Raw genomic sequence first — 26,474 nt, 5'->3', positions numbered from 1 at the left:
TTATTGTTTCCTTCTATTTACTCAGGCCAATTCCGTCAGTTCCGTGACGGGATAACAGCTACCCTATTCATGATGGCGTCCAGCGAATTGAGACGTTCTGATCGACGACGAGTAACGCCTCATCATTTATTGTATATGGCAATGAAAATCATGAGAATAAGAGTGAAGGATTCAATCAGAGTTGGTTTTAAGCATGTAGGAAGAAATTCAAATGTTAGTAAAGACCAAATACGATCCGAGGAATATATAAATATTAGCATCGAAAGTAATCTAGCTTTTTGACGTGACAACGTCTTATAATTCGATGACTCATGCGTCGTTACCTCGCCCTGAGGCGTTCCATTTAAGATTTGAAGTGCAAGCGATAGCGCGGAACGAGCGACAAAGAAGCACAATCGGCCTCCGCGTTCGGCAGCGTTCGACATCTTTCTCTCTCTTACTTGAGTGAGCGATGCGTCGGCGTGGACAGCTGCTATACAATAATACATTAACATGTTTTCGTCAAGTAGGAATTGCAGTGCAAAGTGAATGTAGTGTCAATTGTTTTTTTTTTTTATTAAGTAGGTTCTAATACTCTAGATTAAGAGCCAGAATTACAGAATTCAAACAATTCTACGGACGGTTGTGTTTAGCATAAATTAGTATCTAACTACCTACCAAAAGGTAATATATTATTGATTTGACTCACTGTTAAAATAATCAAACTAAACAAATTTAGTTTTACAAAAAGCCATGCCAATTCTGATGTACACAAATGTAAATAAAGCAAATTTGTTATGAGATAATTGAACAAAAGAATTGGCACCTTTCAAGACAATTGATTTAACATCAATGAAACTTATATCTTAGTATACACCCTCCTCAAAACATGTTAATGTAAGTTTTACATTTTAAAATATCAAGACTATCTGGCCAGCAAATACAAAAATCGAGTCTCGTATTTTAGAATATTTATCATATATCCAAAATATACCCACTCTATCTAGTTAGAATTTAGTCCGCAATTTTACGTTTACCCGCCTGTGCTATTCGGATTTGCTAGGCGTTCTTTTTTATTTTATTTTCTCATTGCCCGATTCCTAAGGGTGTTATTAGAGATTGCGGAACGAGCGACAAAGAAGCACAATCGGCCTTTGCGTTCGGCAGCGTTCGACATCCGTCTCTCTCCCACTTGAGTGACAGCTGCTATACAATCATACATTTACATGTTTTAATCGAGTATCAAGTGCAGTGAAAAGTGAATGTGGTGTCAATTGTTTATAGCAACGATAATAACAGCGATAAAGGTAATGATTCTTTCGATATTAATTATATATTCAGTGATATATTGTCGAATATTCGTGCTTTCATCATTAAAATGAATAGCATCGGTCCGCTAGTGCAGCGATTGTAGGTTATGCTATAATTGACAAAATGAAAACAATAAGTTAACAGAACTATTTCACGATGAGTAAAAAATAGATGGCTTTACTATTCAATCGAAATAATTATCGAGCGTAGCTATGATTTAAAAAAATTAAAACATAAATATTAAATCTTCCACATATCACAACAACGTGTCTGAAATGACAGGTTGGACCAGCCATCCGTCAAAGGGAACATTTTCTCCTATATCGAACACATTGGCTTTTTAAAAACTAGATTTACGAAAATTTTAATGTTTCCAAACTTTAAATTTTAAATGTAAGATTTATAAACAATAATTTAATCATTGTTTGTTCTTATAATGAATTATTTAAAATTATTACTTTTTTTATAACAAATTACAATTAAATTTGCAAAAATAATTAAGTAACTAATTGAAAAAATTTAATTATATTATTAAAATAATAAAATCAAAATTTATATTTTAACAATTGAGTAGAAATTTAATCAATAAATTTTATTCAAGTATTTTGTTATATTTTTATTTTTTAAATTTTTAAATGATTTGCTGAATGAAGAATTTTATGAAAAAAAAATTTAAATTGTTTCGAACGACGATTTATTTTGCAGAACCGCTTCAAAATCGAAAGCCCAAAAACAACGTGAGTACAGACAGCGTATCAAAGCATCTAGAACTCCTGCTCAGGCGGCTGCTGCGAGAAAATCGAAAAACGAAAGACAACGCAACTACAGATTACGCCAAGCTGCTAACTTGGCTATTGCCAGTAATTCTCTTGAAACGACAACTACATCTCCATCTCGTTCAGGGGAAGAGTCGAACAATGTCCAAACTAGAAGTCAACGAAAACACGCGCAACAACAATCTACCACCACTGCAGATCAACCTGATGAGCGTGAGCCACTCTTTCCTGGAATTCCTGTTCCCATGGAGGTTCAAGAAGCTCTTGCATCTACCTCTGCGACGCTATTTGCAAAACCAAAAACTGCTGCTCGAAAAACAAGGGCACAAATACAACGTGAGTACAGACAGCGGATTGCTGCATCCAAAACTCCTGCACAGGTAGCAGCTGCAAGAGAAGCACGTAATGTAAGAGATCGAAACAACAGATTACGCCAAGCCGCTAACTCGGTTATTGCCAGTGGTTCTCTAGAAGCGACAACTACATCCTCATCTCGTTCAGGGCAAAGGTTAAACACCGTCATATTGATACTCAACGACAATTTATCGACCAACTACGTTAAACTTTAGCAACAGAACCAGCAGAAACTACTGTACAAACAAGTACTTCTTCAGATCAAATTGAAGTTCAAGCACAATCTACTTGGAACACTTAATGGTCATCAGCAATCATAAGATTCAAATCTACTTTGTTGGACAACGGTTTTGGCTACGCTTGCTCGGTCTGTGACAGACTTTGGTTTAGAAACGACCTTAAACCCATCACTGCAGCACAGCTGAAGGTAATTTCGGATTGGTTTATCAAAGAGAATCGACAGCTGAGCAGCGAAGAATATGAACTGGTTTGCAACACTTGCAAAAAGTCACTAAACAAACAATCGATGCCACCGCTAGCAAAAGTTAATGGATTCTCATATCCTGACCCACCACCAGGCATACCACCGTTAGATCCCATCAGTGAACGATTGATTTCGCCTCGTCTACCATTTATGCAAGTGCGTCGTCTGCGCCATGATTTCTCTTATGGAATCATAGGACAAGTGATAAACGTACCAGTCGACGTTCAAGAAATGGTAAAATGTTTGCCGCGACAATTGGATGAGGACGACGTTATTAATGTAAACATTAAAAGAAATCTTTCCCACACATCTGTTTACATTAGCGGATACATGTCCAAAAGTACAGTTACTTCGTGGTTAACTGTTCTGCAGAACTCTCCATGATATCGTTTGTTCGAAATCAAAGTGGACTTGTCGAGACTGAATCATGCTTTGCCTGACTTCGATGACGTAGAGGATGACCCGTCAAACCGTATAGAAAATATCTCCGCAGAACAGAATCCTGAATCTGAAATTCTCGCTTCAAGACAACATACCGTGATGTGGAACGAAGAAGATTGTCTCAATATCGCACCAGGACACCGGGCAACTCCCCTCAACATCATTTACGACCGTCATGCAGAAGAGTTGTCATTCCCATCAATATACTATGGAAATCCACGTCGATTCCACATGGGAGTTTCAGGGACACCTTACATGATGGCAACCAGTGAAAAACGACGAAGCGACAGACATAGTAGCAATGAAAATTTTGCGGCTTCGTATGGTGGATGGAATTTACAGCACGTTTCGCAACGATTCAGTCACAGAAAATGTTACACGACGTATGTTAGAAGACCCAGAATTTCTAAAAGAATATGTCTTACAAAACCTCGCATTCATGAAGACAGTGCCAAACTCCGTCCAATACTGGGCTTCTCGCAAACGTGACCTCTTTGCCATGATTCGTCAACTTGGTGGTTCTCACTATAAGTGCAAACGAAATACGATGGATGGAATTGCTCAGACTGAGCAATAAATATCCTGGAAAATCAACAGGAGATCTCAACACTTCCGAGCGCTGTACTTTAGTTAGTGACGATCCTGTGACGTGCTGCATTTACTTCTACAAGCTCGTCGGTTCCTTGATGAAAATGCTGAAATCCAAACAGTCCTATAATCCATTCGGAGAGTATTTTGTTAGAGATTACTTCATTTGTTTTGAGTTCCAGCATCGAGGAAGCCCCCACACACATTTTATTGTGGTTAAACAACGACACACATGAAACCCCGTCAGAAAATACGCCAAAAACCATTGAGCTCGTAGAAAAATTGAGTACGGTAGCCCGGAATGATGTACCTAACAATTCCATCTACGCCAACCAGATAGACAAACATACTTTCACATGCACGAAGCGAGGTGAGACAATTCGGAATTCCGTACTGGCCAATGTCTACGACTCGTGTATTGGTTCCAATGCCTCAATCTGATAAACGCCGTCGAACACTACAACAGAAGGCGAAAGAGCTGCGTACTTCACTCGATGAACGTCGATACGCGGGCATGGATGACTTTTCTTGGAGCTAATGGTTTGACACACGATTCATACCTTGACATTGTGCGCTCAACGTTACGCAGACCCACTCTTCTGTTCAGACGAAACTTTGACGAACTTATGACAAACACGTTCAATCCGTACATTGCTCGCGAAGTCAACTCAAACATCGACATTCAATTTATCTTGGATGAATACAGCTGCGCAGAGTATGTTGTGGAGTACGTAAATAAATTAGCTCGTGGAATAGGCAATCTACGTCGTGAGCTTATTACGATGATGCAAGAGAATCCCGAACGTGACTACACAGACCAGTTGAAAGCTTTAAGCATCAAGCTGCTTAACGCTGTCGAGATGTCAGCGCTAGAAGCAGCATGGTATCTCCTACGTCAACCAATGAGCGAGACAAGTCGTCAAGTTGCGTACATTCCAACAGTATGGCCGACGGAAAGACAACGTTGCCGCAAACGTCGTCAACAAATGGACCGCGAAGGGCTTGACGAAAACAGTACTGATGTCTGGACCAAAAACATAATTCAGAGCGTCCTGCATCTTTAGAACAAGTGTATTTAGCTGAGTTTGCATCGTGGTATGCTAAAGCTAATGATTTCGTTGACGAGGAGGACGACATGCACGTGGATGGCGAAGAAGATCTAGAAAGTGAACCCGTAGGAAGAATGTCAAGAGCACGAAATCAATACCGCAAACGACTAATCGGACGCGTTATACGGTACAGACATTACGACATGGACGAAACAGCCTTTGTTCAACAGTTGTTAGGAGAGGATGGTGCCGAAAACGTCGATGATGTTCACCAAATCGTCTCACGACAAGGATTCTCGATTGTAAAGAAACGCAGCAATGTAATGTCAAAGCAACAGTATTGTGAACTTGAACAACTAATCCGGAACAACGACAGATCATTCTTGAGGTTATACATCGATTGCATGGTTGTGGAGATTACACTTCTGAAGCAGTTCAAATTTACTTCACGGGTCCTGCAGACTGTGGAAAAACTTACACGTTAAAGTGCCTCACAGAGACATACAACCGCTACACTCAGGGCACAACTCAATAAACAACGCCTACATTGCCTGTGCAAGCACAGGTAAAGCCGCTGTACCTCTTGGTGGCACTACAGTCCATTCAGCGTTTCGTCTCACTACTTCTCGCGTGACGAAACTCTTATCCAGAAAATTTGCAAGCTTACAGAAACATGTTCGTAGGCGTCAAAGCTGTTTTCATCGACGAGATCAGCATGTTAAGTTCAGCTATTCTTACAAGTTAACTACCGATTGCAGCAGATTACTGGCATATACGACAAACCTTTCGGAGACATTCACGTTATATTATGTGGAGATTTCAGACAGCTTCCACCTGTACCTATACTATGCCGAAAAATAAAAATGGAGAATTTAATGAACGAAATGAACCAAGAATAATTCGGTATCTTAATTACGAAATGTCCGGTGATGTCCAGGAATACAAGCGTGAAATGGTGACTCTCCATTTACCATTCCGAAGTGAGGAAGTAGAAATATAAGCGGAGATGAAATTCATTTCCATCTATGATGACAATGAGAACATAATCTTTAAAAAGGAGGAAAGAATTCGAGTCGAATATAAATATTGATAAATATTAATTTTTCACAAGAAACATCAATGCTTTCAATTGGTTTTCTTAAGATCACATTGAAATTGAATATGTAAAATACGAAACTACAATTATGCAGTTCTTTCTAGATATACAATGTGTAAATTGAAACCAAAATATTACTAGAGATTTAGAGGTACATTATTTACTGTTTCTAAGACTTATGTGTGAAACCGAAATGTTAATAGTTTTTGATTAATCCACTGCCATAGTTATCACTGAAATAAATCAGATACATGCAAAATTAAAATCATGTGGCTCCTGTCACTTTACTAGGTACGCGTCGCGTAGCGTAGGTACTATGCGCGTGTCGGCCTTCTATCTTAAATAGGGTTGTCACAAGTAAACACTTTGAATGTTCCGAATTAGTTTTTACTGAAAAATTAATATGTTTCTTTTGATTTAATATTTTTACGGTGATTCCTTATGAAATATACTTATGCACTCTTCAACAGTATTTCGGTTACACGTTGTGTGAGTAAAATTCAACTTAAAGTATTTATTTCTTATTTTATTTATCACAAACACATTGTATCCTTTGTAGAATACGATACTTAAAGTAAATAATTTTATTATATAGAATTTAATAAATAATTACTCATATTTCTGACTTGTTTCTCTATTATTCTACTATTTCGATATAAATTTAAGTGCCAATGAAGTTATTGCTTCTGCCTGTCTTGAGCGATTTTGTTTCTACCCCAATAAGCTAAGCTCATTTATGGAGGGTAGAGGTAAGGAGAGTCATCTGTGTATATGAAAAAGTGTCGTCAAAATGTATTAAATTAGGATGGCGCCACATTTGCATCAGGGTAACTCTTAAAAGATGCGCCAAATATAAATATTGTTAGAGTAGGCTTGAAAAATAAACAAGGAAGTATGGAGATACAAGGAAGTAAAGTTATATTTACCACAATATTTTGTACAACGTAAGTTGTTGAAATTCTCAATAATTAACTACTTTAGTCGATAATGACATTAAATTTTTTAACTCGGCATACTTCAATTCATCTACGATTGCTACATTCATACCATACCCTGTGCATCCACCAGCGCCATTGTGGAGGATTTTTGAACTGTTATTTAGCGCAACAACTGGACACTTTTTTAACTTTTCTCCCATATAAGATGACTCTCCTTACCTCTACCCTCCATACTTACCCAAGCATGAGGTTGACGTTTCGAGGCATAAAATACGAAAATTGGAAATTATAATCTTATGTTGGCAGCTACTACCGCAGACGAGTCTAAAGCAGTGTTAGTATCCTCTTTGGGCTTCGGCATATATAAATTTTAGAATTTTTGACATTCGAATATGTGGATTTGAGAATACTTAAATAATAAAAATAATATATTGGAAGCTGTGATAGCCCAGTGGATGGGATTTCGACTTCACTTTTTGGGATCCATGTTCGAATCCCAGCACGCACCTCTAACTTTTCTATGTTATGTGCGTTTAAAGCTATTTTTTTTAACGTTTATTTATTTAATATTACAAAGTTTATAGATTCTTCTTCACGCCTTTAATCCCTACTTCCCTACTAATATTATAAATGTCAAAGTAAGTTTGTTTGTTACGCTTTCACGCATAAACTACTTAACGGATCCTCATGAAACTTTGTACACATATTCTTGGAAGTGTTAGAAGGATAATAATATAGGATACTTTTTATCCCGACATTAAGCTCGGTTCCTTTGGGAGAGGGGATGAGTGTTTGTTGATTTTACACCATAACTCCGACAAATTAGATTTCAATAATTATTCAATAATTCAATAGATTTAAATAATTATTTTCGTAATAATTAATATGTGTTTAATTTAGCCCAAACTGCGGTTGGAGATAGAGGACAGAACTCCTCAGCGGACGGCAGCAAACCCCTCATTTAAATCTTTTTAGATCTACAACTAAATTTAATGCCACATCAAAAAACAAAATCAAACGCAGACGAAGTCGCGGGCAACAGCTAGTTCAAATATAACTGGCTTCAACGGTAAGAGAAAAACATAGCGGGGAAACTCACATGTTATGTAGGCGTGGAATCAATTGAAATACATTGATGCTCATCACACAAACATTTACCAGTCGTGGAAATCGAACCCAACCACAGCCACTGAGCCAATCGGTCGTCAATAAAACTCAATCGCTGCTAAAACCTACGTAGTTCTTACTAATAACTGAGTAGAATTTGAGAAGATTCAGCAGCTGCACTTGCTTGTATTTACATTATAATATTAGACTACGTCAAAGTTAATTCATGAATAATAATATATTGCAGGGTAATTAGCATGATTATAGCGATATCAGTGCGTGTTTCAATTTTTCAATCCGCATTGGGCCAGCGTGGTGGACAGCCTAAAGCCTTCTCATTCCGAGAGGAGACCAGTGCCCGGATCACCAGTCCACTTTTGATGATAAAGATGACGAATTTTGATTATGCGGACTCTGTGTGACATGATCTGTGTGCTTTCCGAACCGGTGGTAGAGTTACTACAAACAGACTGACTTGACGTTTCAAAAAAAATTCTTGACAAAACAAAAACAACTTTGTTATACAACTAAAAAGCAAGACATAATTATTTTCTACAATGTTTTTAAGTCGGTGACAAGTAAAATCTAGAAAGTTACTATTAATTTGTAGATCGTATACATCGTATTCTTTTTTATATTAAGCAAGGAAAGTACCAGTAATTTTATACATTTTACTTGGCACCGACTTTGAAATATCGTTATTATTGCTTTTTAGTTGTACTACAAAGTTGGTTCTTTTTTGTCTAAAAATTGTTTGTTTCGATTTTGAGTGGGTAGGTTTGCAATCATATCAAAGTCAAAGTCAAAAATATCTTTATTTAAGTAGGCCCATAGGTGGCACTTTTGACGCGTACATAAGAATTACACGGTAGTGAGATGATGGCGAAAACCATATTCGTAAACTAAAAACTAAAGCTACGAGGGTTCCAAACGCGTCCTGCTTTATGAAGCCCACAACAAACTTAGCCGGGTGTTTTTTTTGTTATCACCATCTTACATTGTCATTTAAAATTATTATTAGAGCAACCTGGTTAGAGCAATAATTCACACCCAAGCTTTTTTATTGATTACGTAGTCCTTTTTACTATACTAGGACTTTTCTATAAGCTTACGAGACGACTTTTCTATTATTTTTTCTATGTTGTGATAGCCGTATGACCTCCGTTCCGTACCGTAGCCGTACTGCTCATGACCTTCTACAAAATATTGCTTTTCCCGAAGCCGGGGCGTTAATGCTTGAGGAGATCTCCCGGCACTTCACCATCAGCTAGTGTATTGTGAGGGACCATAATTTTCTTACCTACCAATGTACCATAATCGAAACGCAACCAGTGTAATACTTATTATTCTGTAGTTCCGGTGGCACTCCATGGTCTCCAACATCATATTAACTCCAGCACATGGTGCATTTCGATAACAAATGCTCAAGTTGCTTTTTAAAAAATACTTGTATCGCTACAGGTCTCCCTTACAGGATCCCCTCAACAGATCCTGACCTGGTGAAAATGGGACCATATCGGCCCTTTCAACAAAAAAAAAAACGTGTGTATACTTATGTACACGCGTTAGAAGTTAAACTTCTTTGGCGTAGCAAGATAAAAATCTTTTTAAAAATTTTATCTTTCGCCTCATTCTACGCTTGTAGAAAAAACGACGCTAACAATAGAAAAAAGGTATTGTTTGAATTATTGAAAGTCATCTGTCAAACCTTTTTTAGAAAAACTTAACTGTTGACTGCTAACTTCGTAGTGTCGGTTTTTTGTGACGGTGTGCGCGCGCATCGGAAAAATTTACTCTTTAAAAAGAAGTATAACTTCAAATTTTTTTTCAACAAATCTGTTTATATCATATGATATAATAACAGATTTCTGAGCTAACAAAAATAAATAAAATTAAAAAAATACAAACGAATTGAGAACCTCTCTCTATTTTGTAAGTCGGTTTAAAAGCGCCTATATACTAGGACTACTTGAAATAAATGAATTTTGAATATGAATTTTGAAATTGTCTCGCTCAATTTATTACCATTAAAAAATTAAATTAAGTGAATTTAGCATTGTTTTTAGTAATATTGACTTATTATTTTAATTAATAATTATTAGATTGTGTGTTTGAGGGAAGTACAGGGCATACAAATATTCATAACCGACTGGTAGAATGTACTGGATTCTAGTTAATATTATAAAAACTCTATATACCCACATTATTGGTAATAAATTATTATTATTTATTTAATGACAAGGTTGCTTGGAAGCATCCGGCTCCGCTTTCATCTCTCACAAGATAGAAAAATGAATTTTGAAATGTAAAATGTAAATTGTTGATGTTGGAAAAGAGCAACTGCTGAGTTTCTTGCCGGCTTCTTCCGAACCGGTGGTAGAGTCACTACACACAGACAGACTTGACGTTTCAAAAGTGCTTATATTAATTAGGCCTACTTGAAATAAATGAATTTTGAATTTTTGAATATTTTTACGGCCGAAGTGGGCAGCGACCCTGCTTTCTGATTCCCACAACTGGAAAATGTTTGTGTGATGAACATGATTATTTTTCAGTGTCTGGGTGTTTATCTGTATATTATAAGTATTTATGTGTATTATATTCATAAAATAATTCAAAAGCTATCTTAGTACCCATAACACAAGTTACACTTACTTTGGGGCTAGATGGCGATGTGTATATTATCGTAGTATATATACATCCCTACTTCCTAACTAATATTATAAATGTGAAAGTAAGTTTGTTTGTTACGCTTTCACGCAAAAACTACTGAACCGATCATCATGAAACTTTGGAAACATATTCTTGGAGGTAATAGAAGTAATATAGGATACTTTTTATCCCGAAATTAAGCTCCTTCGGGTGATGTGATGAAAAAGTTTGACGATTTTACACAAGGACTATATAAAAAATGTTAGAAATGTTCTTCGAACCTTTAGCATATAAATCAACTAACAATGCGATTTCGATTCGTACTATAACGATTACTTTTTTTGTAAGTGATAGGGGGAGCTGAGACTGGTCAGACAGTTGTTTTCAGATATCGTTTATGCGTAAGTTTACACAACTTAAAAATTTCAGTATAACTACACCTAAATTCAATGTCCATGTTTCTAAAAAACAAAAACAAGGCAGACGAAGTCGCGGGCAACAGCTAGTATATATATATATATATTTTTAATTTTTTATTATTATTATTATTATTATTAAAATATTATGTTTAGATTTCTCCAAGTCCAACGCCCATGGCTCCTTCCGAACCCTGCGCCTCTACCAGAATGAGTGTGTCTGAGAGCCCACCTCTACCCTCATCACCCTCCGGCTCGGATGTTTACCCTCGACGCAACCAGCAACCTTCGCCGATTTTAAGTAATTATATCCTTTTCCTACAAATTTAGAATAGAATAGAATAGAAAAACTTTATTGCAACACAACAAAAAAAAAGGAAAATACAAGGAAAACAGTAATAGTACTTAGTGCTAGGGTGCAAAGGCGGCCTTATCACTAAAAGTGATCTTTTAAAGGCAACCTGAGCGTACGAAGCCGATAAAAGAGTGGAAAATGGATGGTGCATAAAGTAAGTTACAAAAAAAAAGAAATGTAATATGAACTTACATGAACATACATACTACATTTACATATTAACTACACAAATACCAACATAAATTTATATATACTATGATAGATATATGTGATATATATTTATGCTATTATAAACTTACATACTACTCAATTACATAGATAAGTAATTTAATTAATAATCTTACTAATACTATTAAGGCGATTTGATTGTTGGACGAATGGATGAATGGACGGATGGATGAATGGACGGATGGATGGAAGAATATTAGATCTACCTTTACCTAAGTTTAAACAATATATTAAAACACATTTAATAAATCGTGGTTACTACACGATTGATGAATTTCTAAACGACAAGGCTGCTTGGAAGCAGGCCACTCCGCTCTCATCTCTCACAAAACAGAAAAATTCTAAAGATTGTTAAACTTTAAAATGATGTTGGAAAAGAGCAATCTGCTGAGTTTCTTGCCGGCTCTTCTCAGTGGAATCTGCCTTCCGAACCGGTGGTAGTGTCACTACAAACAGACTTGACGTTTCATGTGTGTTGATTAATTAGGCCTACTTGAAAAAAATGAATTTTGAATGGATAAATTATTGGAGGGATAGATAGATGTTTGTGTTCAAAATAACACATTCTAATGTCTATGTATATGATAAATTTATTGTTGGTTATTTATATTTTATACATTTATTGTTGGAGGTGGGCGTTAATTGTTGCGACACAGTTTATACTACTGCAACAGTTATCGCGGCACCATGTTTATTGTGTCAATTCTGTACCCTTACCAATATTCTGAATAAATAAATAAAAAAAAAACTTATATTATAAATTTGTATGGATGTATAGATGTTTGTTACTCTTTCACAAAAAAAAAATTGAATATTTTTAATAAAACTACAGTAATTAAGGTTATACATACTAATAATAAAAATAACACATCCTACTAATATTCTATTACAATATTTATTTATCTATTAAATGCCAAAATTTGTATGGATGGATGGATGTATAGATGTTTGTTACTCTTTCACGCAAAAACTACTGAACGGATTTTGTTAAAAATTCACAGTAATATAGTTTATACAGCAGAACAACACATAGGTTATCTTTATATATATATTTCTTGTGTGCGTGTGTATGTCACTGAACTCCTCCTAACCGGCTGGACCGATTTGAATGAATTTTTTTGTATGCGTTTGGGTGGCACCCTCGATGGTTTAGATTCACAAATCAGCCCGACATCTGTCTGGCGCTGGGGTCCGCTAGCAATTTATAAAGATAATATTGTAAATTGTCCTATATATAAAAATAAGTTTCGAGAAAGTCCAAAAAAAATCTACCACACCTATCTTAAGGGCGTGGTAATAACAGACATATAAGGCTTAACACTCAAGCCCTAAATTGATGGTCTCATTGCGGCATGTTGCAGGACGTGCCTTTTGCATGCCCTGTGAAGTTTTGTGTTTATAGGATACTAGCTGTTGCCCGCGACTTCGTCTGCGTTTGATTTTGGTTTTTGGTGTGGCATTAAATTTAGTTGTAGATCTAAAAAGATTTAAAGTATTCAGTGTCGCTAAGCCTTAAATGAGGGGTTCGCTGCTGTCCGCTGAGGAGTTCTGTCCTCTATCTACAACCACAGTTTGGGCAAAATTAAACACATATTATAACCTCTATAGTACAAAAACAATTATTTAAATTTACAATTTGTCGGAGTTATGGTGTAAATCGTCAAACACTTTCATCCCCTCTCCCAAAGGAACCGAGCTTAATGTCGGGATAAAAAGTATCCTATATTACTTCCAACACTTCCAAGAATATGTGTACAAAGTTTCATGAGAATCGGTTAAGTAGTTTTTGCGTGAAAGCGTAACAAACAAACTTACTTTGACATTTATAATATTAGTAGGTACATATATTACATTAGTATATATGTATTAAAAAAATAAACTTGTACTAAGGCTACACTTTGAGGTCCTGTCGAATCATCTTAGTTTTAATTGACAGCAGTGGGCAGCGACCCTGCTCTCTGAGTCCACGGCCGTGGGTTCGATTCCCACAACCGGAAAATGTTTGTGTGCGAAAAATATATGTTTTTAAGTGTCTGGGTGTTTATCTGTATATTATATGTATTTATAGATAGATAGATAAATTCTTTATTGCACACAATTTGGATAAAGATAATAAGAAGAATAAATAATAAATATACTACGACAAGACACACAGCGCCATCTAGCCCCAAAGTAAGCGTAGCTTGTGTTATGGGTACTAGGATAGCTGATATTTTTATAAATATAATACACATTAATACTTATAATATACATATAAACACCCAAACACTGATAAACATTCATGTTCATCACACAAACATTTTTCCAGTTGTGGGAATCGAACCCACGGCCTTGGACGCGGAAAGCAGGGTCACTGCCCACTGCGCCACTCGGCTGACAAACAAGATACATATATTGAACAACAAAGATAACATATTTTAAAAACATAAATACTAGAAGAATAAAAATGCGCAAAGGCGGTCTTATCGCTTTAAGCGATCTCCTCCGGACAACCCTTAATGAAAGAAGAAAATGATTATGGAAACGGGAAAGTGCAATTGAAACTTTGCAATTAAATTATTCATTAAAATATTCATCAGTACCCATAACACAATTATTATTTTATCTTCTGCCCGCGACTTCGACCGCGTGGACTTCAGAATTGGGTCTAAAGCTTCGCTCGTTAACAATCAAGATCAGTATAGAAATTTTCACAAATTTCAAAGCTGTATGTCCGCGGCTTAGCTCGTAAAAAAAAACAGTTTTCCCTCGGGAACTTCTTAAGGAATCGGGATATAAGGTTGTCCTATGTTCTTTTCCATGTCAATAAATGTATGCAAAATTTCATCCAAATCCGTTCAGCCGTTTTTGCGTGATTGAGTAACAAACATCCACACTTTCACATTTATTATATTAAGTAGGAGTAATATTACCTTCTGATTGTTTAAAGTATTTGATTGTTACAGCGCCATCCAGTTGTCGAAACCGAAGACGCGAAAGACTTGCTCCATTCGAACGGCGATCGCAGTTCGCGCGAATATCTGAACGGCTTTTGGCCATTGAAGAACAGCGAGTCGAGATAGACCGCCGCAATATGCAGCTATTAGAAGCCTACACAAGTCGTTCCCAAGAACGGGATTCCGCCCTGGCTCAAGCGCTGCTCGCCATTGGAGACGGCCTAAAGTTATTGGCGGATGCAGTGAAGAAATAAAAATGAATAAAAGCTTTTAATAAAACTCATTAACCCTCATGCATTGTTCTTAGTTAAATCCCGGCGTAAAATCGACGCGGTGTTATAAGTTTCACGTAGGAATGGGTGTGGGTGTGGGTGTGGCTGTGGGTGTGACTGTGACTGTGGGTGTGACTGTGGATGTGCCTACATTATAAAATAAGCCATTCATTACCTTTTTGGTAATGAAACTCGAAAACTCAATAAAAAGATAGAAAATTACAAAAAAAAATGACTAAATTGAATTCCGAAACTAATGTTATACTTACTTATGCGTTATACAAAAGTAAATAAGCTTTTGTATGAATCCAGTTTAAATACTCTATGCTACTTCTAGCTAGCTTCCTGACGCTAAAAATTTGTAAAACGTGCGTTTACCTCTGTATACTGAAATACATTTGTGTAACTCGACTAGGTTATAGGCTTCATATTGCGTAAACAATTGTTAGCTTGTTCGTAAAATTCATTCGCAATTTTAGGAATTCGGTAATAATTCGTAGTGTTAGACTTACGGCGAGTGTTTATGTCACGTGATGTCTGTGGGTATTTTAGTATAGACCGTGTTACAGAATTACTAAGTAATATTGAAGGATGCCTAAGTATATTTCATGAGGAATAACCTTGTAGAAATATTAAATCTAACGAAATATTTATTTTTTCATACAAACGAACTCAAAAATTGTAAGTGTTCACTTGTGACAACCCTAATGAAGATAAAAGACCGACACGCGCATAGTACCTACGCTACGCGACGCGTACCTAACAAAGTGACCGGAGTCACATGATTTTACTTTCGCATGTGATGTTAGGGCTGTATCTAATTTCTTTCTGTTAAAACTATGGCAGTGGCTTACTTTAAAAACTATTAGGTATTCGCTTTCACAGATAAGTCTCAGAGACTGTACATAGTGTACCTCTAAAGCCTACATTCCTTTGCGTGCGCTGAAAAAACTATTGATGATACATATAATGTATGTTCTACATGATTAAAGTATAAATTGTTACCTACAAAAAAGTCCGCGAGGGAATATATCTGAGTATCATAGTTCAGTCGCAAATCGCTGTTTTTGTGCTCAAACACAAATGTGGGCTAAGCTAATTGTATATTGGATAGAAGCAAAGTAACCCCTTTGCGAAAATCCATAATATATTATGAAAATTAAGCTTAATTTGCTGTACTCCGCGAACAGCAGGAGAATCTGTGTGGAGTAATTTATAATTTCTTCAATCCTTATACTCCACACCAAACAGGTATTCGGCAATGTACCCTCTGCGCACGTTTCGCTCCGAAACCGGAGCATCTTCAGGAGATGTTGACTTTAAAATGAATAATTGTTAAGTGACACCACATTTAACAGATTTTGCTCATTATTCATTGGAAAGTCAACGTCTCCTGAAGATGCTCCGGTTTCGGAGCGAAACGTGCGGAGAGGGTACATTGCCGAATACCTGTTTGGTGTGGAGTATAAGGATTGAAGAAATTATAAATTACTCCACACAGATTCTCCTGCTTTTCGCGGAGTACAGCCAATTAAGCTAAATTTTCATTACCTATCTACATTTTCACCTTTATGATATTAATAATTATAGTGTTATAAATATACAAACGCGGACGAAGTTGCAATCAACAGTTTATATATCCATAAAAATACAAAAATAAAAAAAAATGGTTTTGTTTTAGCTCCAAGCGTACCAGGAGATCAGCCGCCGAGCGACTCGCTCAAGAAAAGCCCGATACATCGGAATCGTTTTCTGGCCATCAACAAAGGTAACTTAAAAAAACACCTTTCCATATTCCTCTTGTTTTTTCGACGACATCGCAGGCGCAACGGTGGGCGCTGTGTATAAGTGGGAGGTCTCAAACGTCACCGAGTGACGTCACAAAAAAGTAGTACAAGATTTAGAATATTTAGATTCCGCAGGCCGCGTCAGCTCTCACAAGATAGAAGAATTCCGACGATTGCAAACTGTGAATTGATGTTGGAAAAGAGCAATCTGCTGAGTTTCTTGCCGGCTCTTTTGGGTGGAATCTGCCTTCCGAACTGGTGGTAGCGTCACTACAAACAGACTGACTTGACGTTACAAAAGTGCTTATAAACTAAGCCTACTTGAAATTGAATTGAATTGAATTTTGAATTTAACTCGCTCGCGATCCAGTCGTTTTCGAGTATTCAACAATGTATCGTCGAAGTAAATATTGGAAATTTTATATTATTTTATAACAAATCACCGAAAGAAGTATTTTAGATGTCTCTCAACTAGTTAAATTTTGACATAAAACGTAAGCTTTTAGAAAAATTATATTACAATATTAAGGATTACTTAAAGTATAAAAAAGTTTGGATGTAAAATGCTCTTACTTCATAGTCAAATATTAATTAATTTTGAGATTAAAAGTGAGATGGTGATAACAAAAAAATACCCGGCAAGTTAATAATGGGATTTTCTTAGAGCAGCCGTGTTATGAACCCTCGTAGCTTTAGGTCGAAGTTGGCGAACGTAGTTATCACCAAAATAATGTAATCATATATGTACGAGTTCTTCATTAGTGCTTGTGATAGGCCTACATTAATATATAATATTTGAATTTGAATAAAAAGGACCTAATCACAATCGTTTAGGAGTCGCAAATACTGTACATCTGTTTTTGTTTTACGAACGTCCTGCCAAAAGGCCGAGCTAAAAGATTGTAGACAAATTTAAGTTTTAAAACAATCACAATAAGATCCATTTTACTCCGATGTATAAGCATGCTCGAAAACGACTCCTCGATTGCTATTTAAGATTTAACTTTACATTACTTTACTTTAGGGAGGTCCTCACCTCCTAAGCTTAGTGGTGAGCGCTTTGGTATTAAAAGCAGAAGTCCCGAGAAGATATAAAGTATCGTAAATAAAATAAATAAATTTCTTAACAAGACAAAATAACTCTTAAAACATAATAAAGTATAGAATAGTTAAAAAAAATTACTCAGATACAAGTCCTTTAAATAAAAATAGAATGGGTTTAAATAAAAATTAAGTTACCTATTAGTTTCGCCATTACCCGCCAATTGATCATTTTCTTCTGAGCACAGACTACATAAGTCGGTCGACGCGTCAAGTAACGATGAACGGACTAGTGCTGATATTTATTTTTGCATGTGGGTATTTGAAACGTCCAGGAATAAATTAATATTAACAAAACAAATACTAAAACATTTTAATACACACAAAAAAAAAGAAAAATGTAACAAACAACTTAATGTTTAAATGCACCTTGCATCAAAGAATATTATCGAAACCTAAAGGTTAGGTATGCCTTAATATGATCAACAATACTAGAACCCAGAGCCAGACAGTTAATTATAACTATGTATATTCTTTTACGCACAAGTGCATAAAATTAAGTTTTAGTCTGCCTACACAGCCTAAAGTACGACATTAAGAGCATGAAAGTAAAAAGAATTTCTTCAATTAAATGAAGCTCTTCAATTAACTGTTTTCTTTAGTTTCTTTAGTTCTTTGTTTAGTCATTTCATTTTTTAAACTCGCCATAACTTCTAAATTAAATGTCTGATTATAATTATTTAAAAAGTATCTTACTGCTATATATTGACGGTCGATTGGCGCAGTTTGCAGCAATCCTGCTTTCTGAGTCCAAGGCCGTGAGTTCGATTCCCACAACTGGAAAATGTTCGTGTGTTGAACATGAATGTTTTTCAGTGTCTGGGTGTTTATATGTATATTCTAAGTATTTATGTATATTATTTATAAAAATATTCAACAGTCATCTTAGTACCCATAACACAGTCTACGCTTACTTTGGGGCTAGATGGCGATGTGTGTATTGTCGTAATATATTTTTATTTATTTATTATTATTATTTATTGATATAAATACCATTTATTTGAATAAGAATTAATACTGCGGAATAAATGTAACCCACTTCTGTTTCTACCGGTGATTTAATTAAATTTTAGAAATAAATAAAATTTATAAACGTATATAACATAAATAAGTGGTATGTGTTTATCGTCTGCGAAAGGTACGGAACTCTTTTGTGGGATAGAATATGCTTTTAGAATATAACAGCCGAATGGCGCAGTGGGCAGTAACCCTGCTTTCTGAGTCCAGGGCCGTGTGTTATACACATAAATACATATAATAAACAGGTAAACACCCAGACACTGAAAACAACCGTGTTCATCACACAAATATTTTCTAGTTATGGGAATCGAACCCACGGCCTTGGAAATTAGTGTTGCTGCCAAAAAATATTCATCAGATATAACACAAGCTACGCTTAGTTTGGGGCTAGATGGCGATGTGTGTAATGTCGTAGTATTTAAATACTTAAGAAAAAAACCGCGCAGGTCATTTTCGACCTAACAATGCATAAGTTTAGTAAATAATGTGTCAAAACACTTTTAAATAAATCGTGGTTACTATACGATTTATGAATTTCTTAGCGACAAGGCTGCTTGGAAGCAGGCGCGGCCGCTCCGGTCACATCTCTCACAAGATACAAAAATTCTAAATTCTCCGTTCAACTAAATATATGCCAAAAATAAAGTTGATTATATATATATACTTAGTTAGGGCGTTGAGCAAGGACAAACAAACAAACAATCTCATTTATATCATTAGGAAAGACGATGATGATGAGTACGTTGATTAAAATTTAACAATTGTAATTTAGAGTGGACAATAAAGCCGCCGAACGTAGCCGAATGTACCGAGAGAGGCACAAAGAAGAGATCAACCAGAGAAGGAGAGAAATGAGACAGTGCAAGAAGAGCTCCCAGCAAAGTCAATCTCTATCGAATATAGAGATCGAAGAAATCGTCCAAGCGGCGACGAACAAACTGAGTTCAAACGCCAATAAACAGAGACAAAGACGCTATTACGAAAGGCACAGAGAAGAAATAAACAGGCGGAAACGAGAGAGCAGGCAGCGAAACAGTCCACAGACAACACCCGCTACCGCCGCAGAGCGTAGTCGCAATTATAGAATGCGAAACAAACAAAAAATCAACGAGCACAGAAGAAACAGGCGGAATCAGCAAAATGTACAGCGCGTACACACAGAATGCATTGAAAGCATAGATTCTAGAATCTGATTAAATTATGAATACACATCACTAGATAGTAGGTATATGAATATAAAATTAAAAAATCCCCTGGCATTCAGTATCGTTTACATTATTTTAGTGGTCAAGCCCTGTGATAACAATAGGGAGTTGTGTACAGGCATGATGGTAGTAACGAAGAATCTAACGATATATGATGCATGTATTATGAAAAACGTATTTCTATTTATATTCGAAGTGAGATTGGTATTTATTTTCAAAAAATAAAACTACAATATCTACACATACCCCATGACAGATGAAACGCTGAAAGCAAAATTATGACGTCACGTCTATATAAACATAATTTGGTACCGCTCAAACTTCGAACATCTCTGTGTATATCAAGTATTTTGTTACATCAAACTGTCAGTTGTCGAGTTTTTCGTTATCAATACCAAAATCAATAATCTTTAGCTATGGAACTACCTCTAATTTGCCTATGACGTCACGAGCGTCGCGGCCATGACAACGGGCAAGCGTTTTCGCGGGTTTTTTTTTTTTTTAATATTTCAATTTGCAAAAATAAGATATTCTTTGGATGTAGTTGATATACTTCTGAACATCATAGAGCAGTTTTTCAAAAATAGTCATCATGCCTCCAGTTTGTGGTGGCGGCCATCTTGGATTTGAAATTTGTGATAGTTTATGGTATTCTACTAATCAAGCCCTTTCTTGAGGGACGACATAAAACGAGTTGCAGTCGCTGGATACAAGCGGTACAAAATCGTGGTATTTCTAACTCTCTACAAAGACCTATGTCCAGCCGTGGACGTCCTGCGGTCGACATGATGGAGAGGTTCTGAGGCTTAGAACATATACTTACAAGGAAATAGTTAACAATCGAGAATGATCCTGAAACATTTAGATTTAAGAGTATTCTCGGAATTCCTCTTTAGGTATGCAGGCAAATACTTACACGAGTGATTATGAACTTTGAGTTCCTCGGTAAGGTTCTTTGTAATAATATTACCGTTAGAAGTTATGAGAAAAATAAATATATTTTTTCACAAAACAATTTTTTTAATTTTTTACTCCATATTTTCCTTTATTGGTTTTTAGAAATAATAAATTTACCTTAAATTTGTCACTGTCAACTTTTTTATTATCACAGTATTCATGGCCAGCATGTGTAAGTGTGTTAAACAATTGGGACTTAAAAAAACTTAGACTTAAACTTACTTTACCTATCTGTCCTATTTAAAACAGTTTTGTTTAAAAAATATGCATCAAATGTAATAAAGGAAATAGATATATGGCATTATGGGAAAAGAAGGCAAAATATAATAGTTATTTATGCAACTGTTGTTAGTTAGCTGGGTAGTTATTAAAACACGTAATACCTAGTTATCAACAGTTGCAAAAAACAAATTTTATTAAACGTAAGCTTATAGAAAAGTCCTATTATAGTATAAAGGACTACGTAATCGATAAGAAAGCTTGGGTGTGAATTATTGCTCTAACCAGGTTGCTCTTCTAATAATTTTAAATGACAATGTGAAACAAAAAAAAACACCCGGCTAAGTTTGTTGTGGGCTTCTTCTTAGAGCAGGACGCGTTTGGAACCCTCGTAGCTTCAGTTCTAAGTTTACGAATATAGTTAGCCATCATCTCACACCGTGTAATTCTCATGTAATGTACGCATCAAAAGTGCCACCTATGGGCCTACTTGAATAAAGATAGTTTTGACTTTGACTTTAACTTCACATCTACGCACTTAATTTGAATCCTCTATGAAATATTCTGAAGCAGTAAGCTTACTTCTGACATAAAAACAACCAGTCCTAGTAATCCAATGTCATCCGTCCATCCAGAGTTTGTTGGAAATGTATTTTGCAGCATTTGAAATATCTGGCGGTGTGCTGTCAAAACTTGAATCGCCAACAAAACAATTTAATATTGGATAAAAGCAGGCGTTACTTTGCGGAAATCCATAATATATTATGAAAACTAAGCTTAATTTGCTATACTCCGCGAACAGCAGTAGAATCTGTATGGTGTAATTTATAATTACTTCAATCCGTATACTCCACACCGAACAGATCCTCTGCAATGTACGCTCTACGCACGTTTCGCTCCGAAAACGGAGCATCCTCCGGAATGAATAATTGTTAAGTCAACATCTCCTTTTCATAAAGCAATTGAAATTATCGAAAAAAAAAATGGCGGGGATTGGAATGACCTACTTTTGGAAGTTAGGAAAGAATCATGGTAGTGAAATGATACGATGTAACGAAATGCGCGCGCACATGGCGCGCAATTACACGATTTTATCAGGATGAAGGTAGTTGCGAAAACGAGTGAGAGGGGAATACATCGTCTGCCAGCTCACTTTTTACGATGTGCGCGCCGTCACAACACCCTGAAGTTAGCCATAAAGTTTGACAGTGTACACTTTCATTTTGAGCTCAGCGACCAAGGTCCGACCATTCAACTTTGGAAGTAGTATATATGGTCATTATTTGTGAACAGATTGCCAGTGTGATACAGGATCTTTTCGCCATTTAGTTCAATTATTTTGATCGACCATCTGGCCCAGTACAGGTCATTGGGTTTAGGGCGTAGTCCACCACGCTGGCCCTGTGCAATCGTAGACTTCACACGCCCTTTAGAACATTGTGGATAACTGTGTCTTTAAATGAAAAATTGTTAAGAAATCTTAATAGTTATTCATTTAAAAGTCAACATTAGTTATACTTTCGTATTCGTCTTCAGAGTGTCGTTTAAGATTTTGTCTACAGCTTCCATGATAATTTGATCATTATCAGCATAAATTCCATCCCAAAAATCTATATTTTCAGCATCAATATTAACATCACACTTCAGCTCTCGACCGATATTAAGATAGTTCCTTTTTTTATTTGTAAAAGGTTTCCATTCTATTGACTTGTGTGACGTAGTTGGATTCCTGGAAAATTTAGAATTAACAGTGGAACGTACTAACAAAGTGTTTACTGTTAGTTGTTGTGATTGCGCATGACTTGCTGTCCTTAGAGCAGTTGCATACTGTATCGATGAAGATCTTTTGTCTTTATTTAAATTAAATGGTTTCAACTAGAATCTATAAAAAATATTATCGAAATGCATATTCCTCGTTTAGATCATCTGTTGAATTTAGTATATTGTTACGTAATGATATAATAAAAAAATTGGTTGCCTGTAAAGTCGGTATACGGGCGAAAGTTTTACGTGACAACGACTTTGAGTGGTAAAATAATTTTAATGTGAATATTCATTCGTATAGTAGGAAGAAGGATGAAATAATAGTAACAATTTAAAACATTTATTTATACAAAGAATTATATTTAAAACATTAATTTATACAAAGAATCTCGCACTGAATTTCATATTAACAAAATTTTATTTTTACCTTTACACATACATACGTATTTATATACAAATATACATACAATAACTTGCAATACATTTGCGTACAATGAAACAGCGTTTACTACAAAGGGACGCGTGCCTTTCACTTTTTATGTCTGTCTCTCTCGCTCTTAGGCGGGCTCACCATGCCCGAGTGGAAGGGACGCGTGCCTCTCACTCGCTCTCATTGTGAGCGCATAACGTGAGCGGAGCGTAACGCAGTTTCTTGAAGTGTCACCCGGCAAACCAATTTATAAGACGTTGTCACGTCAAAAAATACTGAATAATTGCTGTTAACCAATGATTGGTATTCTTTTAGTGCTTAAAGATTTGTCATTGCTTTGATTTAAAGATAAATCGCCTTCAATCTAAACGATAGTTGCAATAACTAGGTTCAATTTCTCATATTAAATAATGGTAGGTATGACTAACCTTTCTATAACTAAAACTATGTCGATCTTGATTAGATAATAAGCTGTGTTCTAAGCCCTTAAGAAATTATAAATAACACCATACAGATTCTCCTGCTGTTCGCGGAGTATAGCAAATTAATCTTAATTTTCATAATGCATCATGGAATTCCGCAAAGTAACGCCTGCTTCTATCCAATATTCTTATCGGCACTGAAGGACTGATTTATACAAAAATGTATTTACTATTTAGTTGTTGAAAATTATTATCGAAGTCTGTAGTTTTTGTAAAAACTTGCTCTTGGTAGGAGATAAAAAGTTGTTGCAATCTTAGTATCCATAACACAAGCTACGCTTACTTTGGGGCTAGACGGCGATGTATTGTCGTAGCATATTTATTTTTATTTTCTTTAATTTTTTTTCATCGATACTTTTGTATTTTTAGAGTGTGTGATAAAAAAAGAGAACGTCAAAGAAGATACAGAGAGCAGAACAGGGAAACACTGAAAAAACGAGAAGCTGAAAGAAGGAGACGGAAGAAGAAACCACTAACTATTGTAGAGCCGTCCGCTACTTCCAAAATAGAAATCGAAATCAGTGGCGTGCAGTTCATACACGCGCAAAAGCATTGTATACCCTAATTTTTTGACATAAGTCAATAATTATAAGTAATTTTACATTTTATGCCATCTTCCTGCTTTACTCATACCCTGGTCATAAGTTATATGCACGCCACTGATCGAAATCATATACTATAGGCATGATGATTTTTTTATTTTATTTATTTTTTTATTTATTTACGTATAATGCAGGCAATAGATATGACGGATTTACGTTCTTAGATATTTTAATAAAAAAATAAATCATATCATACAAAAGAATATAGTGTAAGAGAATACAGTGTCGAGTTAAATTATGACTTTTTTTTATTTTTTACATTTGTCAAGCGGAGTGCTACAATTTTGAAAAGGTGCCCTGTGAAGTATCTACTGTATCCACAAACTATATCTTAGGTTTTGGAGGAATTAAAGGTTTTTTTCTTCTGGCTTTACACAGATTAGCCAATGCCAGGTGAATATATATACAATATGTTTAAAAAAATAAATAAAAAGCAAATATCAATCTTCAGGAGATACGGACTGACGAAAAGGGCGGGAAACTTCGCACATGACCGGGACAATAAATTTAAAGAAAAATCCGAAAAAACCGCGTCCGCCATGCACTTTATCCCGCCTTTTTCAATCAAAAGTTTTGTTGACATGAATTGTAAATTATATTTCAAAAATTAAAAATATTTCACCGGGTGTCATGGCCGCACTCGTGACGTCATATTATCGGTTCGGTAATGGAACATATTTCCACTAAACTTTTCATATATAGTTTTTTACCATGCCGAGCAAAAAATAAGCAAATCATGGCTACTCGTAACAGGTATCTACCTAAATAAATAATAGCCCACTACCATTTTAGGCTGCATCATCACTTAACACAAGGTGAGATTGCAGTCATGAGCTAACTAAAAATACATCGTAATGTGTGGCATGCATAGGTAAGTAATGGATTTTTAAATTTTAATTGTTTACGTTATTATTATGCTTTATTTTATGGAATTACCACTGCGAAGATAGGACCGAGTGCGAGAGCGTTGATCGCAGGTTAACAGCTGAGAGCTATTGTAGGGTGCCCATAATTATCTTTTCCGGGGACTAATCTTTTGTAACCGTTAATTTCTGTACCATTAAGTAAAACATAAAAAAAATATAAGTTTATAAATTTGGTTCAAGTATGACATATTAACATATACGCACAGAAAAAAAAAAATATCCTGTATGTACACAACAGCCTCAGTAAGTCGTTGTTCCATAGCTAATGATTATAGATTTTGGTATTGATATAACTGATAAAACTGATATACGCAAATAGCACGTGCAGAGATTTCGAAATTTAAGAATCATGTAAACATAACAGACTTCTCGAAGCTCATCTGCTTTGTAAAGAACACAAACGTAACCTGTTGAAAGAAATGGGCATTTATTTAAGACGTCCTATTGTTAGTATTAAACTGAAAACTCTTTTTCATGACACTACATTACAGTGTGACGTTAAAAAGAATATACACCAGTGAATTGTCAAATTGACATAAAAATAATGTTTTTTTAAGGGAAAAATACATTGGCACGTCATGGCAGTGAAAATGAGCCGTATGCCGTCACGACAAATGGCAGGACGCTCTTGTATGCCGTCATGCAAATTTACTTATAATTTTATAAAAAAATATGAATTAATACACTACGACAATACACACATCGCCATCTAGCCCCAAAGTAAGCGTAGCTTGTGTTATGAGTACTGAGATCACTCATGAATATTTTTATGAACAATATACGTAAAAATTCATCATAATAATGTCAACCAATCGACGTACACTGCTGGACATAGGTCTTTTGTAGGTTGTTCCACAATACACGGTCCTGGGCCGCTTGCCTCCAGCGGCTCCCGGCGACTCGCCTGAAGTCATCCGTCCACCTCGTTGGGGGCCGACCTACGCTGCGCTTACCGGTGCGGGGTCGCCATTCCAGCACCTTTAGACCACAACCTCCATC

The 26,474-nt window shown here is 35.8% G+C and overlaps 1 protein-coding gene across 2 annotated transcripts in view; it reads left to right on the top strand.

The window, feature by feature from the left end:
- The window catches only part of LOC120635832, a 72,105-nt gene that overhangs the window by 29,256 nt on the left and 16,375 nt on the right, over window positions 1-26,474 (top strand). For both annotated transcript variants that reach the window (XM_039907003.1, XM_039907002.1), the window contains exon 3: window positions 16,664-16,750. In XM_039907003.1, coding sequence (XP_039762937.1) covers window positions 16,664-16,750 — 87 coding nt within the window. The remainder of the gene's footprint in view (window positions 1-16,663; window positions 16,751-26,474) is intronic.

This window comes from Pararge aegeria, chromosome 27 (assembly GCF_905163445.1).
Source record: "Pararge aegeria chromosome 27, ilParAegt1.1, whole genome shotgun sequence".
Lineage (NCBI taxonomy): Eukaryota > Metazoa > Arthropoda > Insecta > Lepidoptera > Nymphalidae > Pararge > Pararge aegeria.
The sequence above is the reverse complement of the archived record's forward strand: the minus strand, read 5'-3'. Positions and strand labels throughout refer to the sequence as shown.